At 33.2% G+C, this 6641-nt stretch overlaps 1 protein-coding gene across 1 annotated transcript in view; it reads right to left on the bottom strand.

The window, feature by feature from the left end:
* Positions 1-551: 551 nt before the first annotated feature.
* The window catches only part of LOC148944625 (afadin- and alpha-actinin-binding protein-like), a 51064-nt gene continuing 44974 nt past the window's right edge, over positions 552-6641 (bottom strand). Inside the window, exon 8 of the mRNA XM_089100394.1 lies at positions 552-5388. Within this exon, the coding sequence (XP_088956520.1) occupies positions 4725-5388 (664 nt within the window). The 3' untranslated portion in view covers positions 552-4724. The remainder of the gene's footprint in view (positions 5389-6641) is intronic.

Genomic DNA, 6641 nt, shown 5'->3' with positions numbered 1-6641 from the left:
CACAAAAAAGAGCTAACAAAACACTTTGCATTCACGAATCTTTTTTTAAACGTTAGTTGAATAATATATAGATTTATCATATACCATGGTAATACAGGTACTTATAATAAACAAATTAAATATTGTCACAGGTTGCTAGTATTTAGACTTAAATTTCAAATGAAAGGGATGATTATAAAATGAACCATGCTTATTCATAGCATATTACATTTAACATATATTTTTATTATCTGTTATATGATTTCTAAATCTAAAAGGGATTGGGAAAGGAAGGGCCTCACATGCTTCATAAGTCTGAGATCTCTCTTCATTTAAATCCGGGCCTTGTCTGCATAAAGAGAAGCAAGTTCTTCGAATGCCTCTTTACATTTGCCTAAAGTAAGATTTGATACCTTACGGATTAACTTCAAGTACAAGAAGTCAACTCCTTTAATTTTTCTTTTTGAGGAGTGGGATGGTTAAAATTTTTACAGACTTACAAGACCTAGTTACTTCTTTATTATTATTTTTTTTTTTGGGGGGGGGGGAGGGTGGGGGGTGGGAGGGTGGGGGGTGGGAGGGATAAAAATTCACATGAAATATGAAAACATTCTATGTGAGGAGATGGGAGCACCAGAACAAGAAAATGAATGATTTCCCCATCGAATTGCTTCAAAAGAACAGAAGTTCGACAAAACTTCCTAACTTCATATGCGTCATTTAAAATTAAATAAGAGATATGTAAATATGTAAGATGGTGAAAGACAAAGAAGCATATATTATTACCCACAGAAACGCATGTATTCCCTAAAAAAACTTTGAAGCTGAAATCTTCGATTTTTCTCAGAATTTTTCAAAAAAAGAGGAGAGTGGTAGTTCTTTGGACAAAGCTTCTTTCTAGTTGTATCAAAGGATTTTCCCAGGGAATGGTGAAACACAAAAAAACCCATCTGACGCAATAGCTTGTCAGTTTTTCAGGAATGGCAAAAATTCAAATCGACACCCCCTCATCAAAACCTAAATTTTTTTATCTAATCCCCCTCGAGAGATTACATAAGGTGGATCAAAAACAGAAAATCGGTGAATTAGATAAGAAATATAAAACATTTATCGGCAAAAACGCGAAGAAAACCGAGATTTTAGAAGGGAGGGAGGGAACACGTATGCAAATGTAGATGAATACATCATTCAAAAATATATGAATCATCTCGACTAATATAGTCCAGGTTACTTAGGGACGTCAAAACACAAAGCAAAATTTCCTTGTTAATATATATCTATCGGTTTGTATCGTTTATACGCTGTATCATTTACCTTTTATTCATTTGTATAGCTATATCTAACGCATTTCTATAACTATCACCAGTGTATAATTCTATACCCCTGTTATGCACTTTACATTAATTTTAATTTGCTTGAGTGCGAACATGTTTATGATGAATATAAACATGACATGCAGTCAAAGAGTGTCAAATTCATAAATAATAAAAAAAATATCATTCAACCTTCAAAGACAATGGCGTCAATTCAAATTTTTTTTTTGAGGGGGGGGCAGGGCAAAATGTATTTTTCGATATCTACAAGGGAGGCAAAACTACTGTTTTTCAACGAAAATACCCCAAAAAGTTTTTTTTCCAAAATCTAGGGAGAAGGCAAAAAAATCTAGGGGGCAAAGGCGCCCTTGCCTTCCCCCTTGCCTTGCAGACTGACGCCACTGATAAAAGATAATGTTTAATTTAGCCTTTCTTTTCTGTAAATCCAAACGAATATCGGTATAAACTTCTTCTCCGAGTTAAACAAGGAAATTTCCATTCACAAACAGTGGTTTCAATTGCACGATTTTTTTGTTGGGAGGGGGGGGGGGAAGCCATTATTTCTTCAATTTTTTTCAATGAAAATATCTGAAAAAGAAATATTCCAGAAAAATCTATTCTATAGGGACTGAAAAAGCTATGACGAAAATCGTGAGAACTGACAGCTGGGCAACCGCAACAATAATGCTCAAAATAGATAAAAATAAATAAATAAAAATAAAGAAAACGCATTCCCCAATGAAATGTTTTGTATCAAGATTTTTGTATTTGATTAAAAGTTTATATATTTTGTAATTTTTCCAGAGCACAAGTTTGTTTAATTTGTAGTCAAGGTTAAGGCGTGATTGAATCTTTAGTCATGGTTAATGATAACAATGACTATTATAATTTGACAATGACTAATTTAACAATTATTTGACAATAATTTGACAATAACAATGGCTATTATAAATACGATGGTGATATACAAGTCCGTATCCACTGTAAAAACTTAACAAAAACTAATATAAACACATTTTTGATGCCTTTTAAAGTTTTTTTTGCAGCCCCCCCCCCCCCCAAAAAAAAAAATCCTGGATCGTTCTTGCGGATGTATACTACATAATTTGAGTAATTTATCACACAGAAGGAATAACACAGAAACAACAAAATTGCAATAAACATTAATAAAGTTAAACTAAACACAATTTAAAATTATTGTAAATACGTTGATAATGTTGTAAATACATAAAAAACGAATTGTGTTTTAAAACTGCCGGCTTATTTGTTAAAAATGAAACTATTCCTCGAGTTTTACTATTTTTTGAATTTGTGAACTTTTGAGTTTTATACTATTTAAGTTTTAATACTCTTCCTTTTTAAGCTTTCTTAATCATCATTTTGAGTTTCATATTTTTGAGTTTTAAACTTGCTCCGTCTTAAACTTTTTTTGTGCCATGTTTCGTGATTTCCCAAAGTTTTTGTACGGAGTTTAAACATTATTTAGAGTTTTTAAATTTTCTTTGTCCCCCAGGTCCTTTGTTTAAAGCAAAATTAAGAGTCATTTTGAGTTTTAAACATTTTTTCAAATTATGCTTCAAAGCTTTTGCTTATAGTTGAGAAATCATTTTGATCTTTCTGATTAAGTATTAAGACTCCCCAGACTTTTTGTTTAAAGTCAAAACCTCATTTTGAGTTTCAATACATTTTCAGCATTTCACATTTTACAGTTTAGTAACTTTAATGTTAAATAATATATAAAGCTATGTTTTAACGTTCCCTAGCTTATTTGTCTAAAATCTAAAAATCGTTTTGGGTTTGGCCTGGTTATCTTGATTACAGAATTTGCTAATAATAATAAAAAGGTTAACGAGTAAGGGGGAGGGGACAAGGCATTTCCACAGGTTATTTAGTGATCAAATCCTTTGTACATCCCAAAGATTTTGACACAATCTATGATTCTAGACTAGTTAACTGATTCACCAGCACTTTCATTCTAAACATCATTATGGACTACTATAACAATTGTACATAATATAGTATGATTAGAAACATAGATAACGCAATCTGTTATCCTGAACGAGTAAACTGAATCACCCACACTGTTATTATGAGTATCTTCATTGGCTACAATGACAGCTGAGATATTAGGAATAAAAGAAAAGATAATACAATATGTTATTCTTAAAAAGTCAAGTGAATCACTAGCATTATCAAATGACTATCATTACTGATTAAAATGACCATTAACATAGCATGAGTGGAAGCACAGACAACGCATAGTAACGCGAGCCTTAATTCTTGACAAGTTAACTTACAAGCACTGTCGTTTTGAATACCATTATCGACTACAGCCACCAATAACAATCAAAGAGTAAAAGCACAGACAGTTCAATACGTAATTATCAACTAGTTAACTTAATCACCAATACTATAATTATGAGTATCATGACTGACTATAACAAAGATCAACATTATGATTAGAAGCATTGATAAAGCATAATAACGCAATCTGTCATCCTTGACGAGTTAACTGAATCACCCAAACTGTCATTCTGAGTATCAGCATTGACCACAGTCGTGACTGACGTACCAGCAGTAAAAGCAAACATAACGCAATGCATTATTCTCAGAGAGACTACTGAATCACCAGGTGAGTCAACTGAGTGTTAATATTAATTTTAGGATTAAAAGTATAGGTAACACGTGATACGTGATTTGCGATTAGCCAACTGAATCCCCAGCACTATTATTCTGAGTATTATTATTGACTACAGTAACGATTGACATACTAGGAGTAGAATCATAAACAACACATGACAAGGCAAGCGGCAATTCTCGACGAGTTAACTGAATCAGAAGCAGTCTCATTTTGAGTACCATTATTGACTATATGACTATTAACGATCTAAGAGTAGAAACACATATAGCGCAATACGTGATTTTCAACTAGGCAACTGAGTGACCAGTACTTTATCCTGAGTATCATGGCTAATAAAAGCAAAATCCGTTATCCTTGACGAGTTAACAGAATCACCCACACTGTCATTCAGAGTATCAATATTGACTACAATAGGGACTGACATACCAGTAGTAGAAGCACGGAATATGCAATTCATTATTCTCAACTAGCATACTGTATCACCAGCATTATCAAATGAGTATCATTATTGAATATAGCAACAATTTACATCTTAGAATTAAAACATAGGTGACGCACAATAGCACAGTGCATAATTCGCGATTAGCCAACTGAATCACCAGCACTATTATTCTGTTTACAGTAACTATTGACACATAAGGAGTAGAAGCACAGATAACGCAATCCATTATCCTCAAATAATCTACTGTATCACCAGCACTATCAAGCGATTATCATTACTGACTACAACAACGATTAAAGTATTAGGATTAAAAGCACAGATGACATATAAAACAGTACGTCATTCTTGATTAGTCAAGTGAATCACCGGCACTAGTATTCTGAGCATCATTGATTTTAGTAACAATTGACATATTAGGAGTAGAAGCACAGAAATTTTGTGCTTGGTAGTAAACTGCATTTGTTTTCACAGTAAAAGAGTTTGATCCACGAGTTACATTTTGTACATCAGTATATTCGGACTTGTACATACTCTGAGATTCAGTATGGTCAACGAGAGGAGGAATCAAAACTGGAGAGGGACATTCCTCTCTTGAACATAAATCACTTTCATCATTTCCCAGCTTAATTACTGTATTTTCTCTGACTAGTTTGAAACCCGATTTCTTTTTTTCTTCTTTAGCAACATTATTCACGATACATCCATCAAAAATGGCAGTACTCTCAGAGGGATTCCCGTCCGAAGCAGATATAGAAGCACGTTGCATACTTTCTGCAAGAAGGCAAGGTGTATGATATAGAGAGATGAAAAGATTACTTTGTCCGTTTTCTTCATTAGCAGTTCTTTGTCCTTCAATATTGGAATCCAAATCTTCCTCTTCGTCAGAAAGTTTTGTAAACGTCCCGTTTCTGTCTTGCCCATCTTTACTATTTTCCTTGAAGAGCTTCTTCCTGATTTTGGTGGACAAATTAGAGTTTCCATTAGCAGTCCAACCACTAAAAGCAGCATCAGAGCTAAAAAAAAGAAAATAAATTAATTTATGTCATCCTCTTAAATCATGGACCATTCAAAAGTCAGTTTGACCAAGTCCATTGAACAAACAATAGAGAAAATTATAAGAAAATATTATTTACCATTGTGTTTTCGTAACTTTGTGCTTCGAATACACAATTCATGTTTTCCTAACTTCTTTTGCATGCTGCATATCAAAAGAAACACATTTAGATCAAATTCTTAAATTTCTAGTACTACAGACCCTTTTACCTTTAGATCCAGACCCTGAACTGGTTGATGAATGGTCTGTATTCTGGGCCAGTGTTTATCCTCGGTCTTGCTTACAGTTAGTATTTTAATAATATGTGTATCCTCTTCACCTTTTTTACAGGCCATGAAATTATTGTGATAAGTAATGTCTGGTTCTTATTAATTTTTGCATTCTAAATTCAGTTCTATTCAATTCAAATTTAGCCATGGTTAAATTTAAGTTATAAATCCTAATTCTTTTAAACCGATTCGTCTAATTTGTTTTAACTGAACCTCAAGTCATTTAGAAGTATTTGGATGTTAAATTAGCATTACCCCTCCCCTCGAGTTTATCACTTATCTTTAATAAATTAACTTTAATTACAATAAATATATTCTCCAATCCTTTAAACACAAAGGCAATGGAATTTCCAAAAAAAAAATCTTCTTAGAAGATTTCAACTGCCCAATCCCAAAACAGTGTATCCGCACTTATTCTCTATTTTCAGTTAAGGATGGCTTCTTACGTAACTTTCCGTTCCGAATCAAATGGTACATACGGAATTAATGTATCTCCAGTTGTTGCGTAGATTAGCAGTTCAAATTTAAAATGTATCTGCTATTGCACCTGGCTTTCCAAATCCAAAACAATGTATGTAACTCAGGAACGGTGTTTAAGAATCCCTAGACATAGAGGTTATACTTGACATTGTCGGGTTTGATCAGTGCATTCAAAAATGGGAACTTTTATCTGCTCAAGAATCGACAAGTAGTCGTGGAGCTGAAAGGATTAAACAAAACCCAAATCTGTTCATAAAGTCTGCCCACAGGGTTGGGTCTCTATATATGTGGAATCTTGATATGAGTAATTTACTCAGTCTATTAAAAGGAAATTACAGATATACCCAGAGATATATTGACGATTTAGTGTCCCTATTGATAATAAAACGATCGAGAATCCTGTTTGAGATAGGAAAGCATATGCTGAATGATATCCAAAATGGTCGAATAGCATTAACTACAC

Source organism: Artemia sp. Qi Xiang Cuo, chromosome 14 (genome assembly GCF_049724085.1).
Source record: "Artemia sp. Qi Xiang Cuo chromosome 14, ASM4972408v1, whole genome shotgun sequence".
In the NCBI taxonomy this organism is placed as follows: Eukaryota; Metazoa; Arthropoda; class Branchiopoda; order Anostraca; family Artemiidae; genus Artemia; species Artemia sp. Qi Xiang Cuo.
This window is presented reverse-complemented; position numbering and strand designations above follow the sequence as displayed.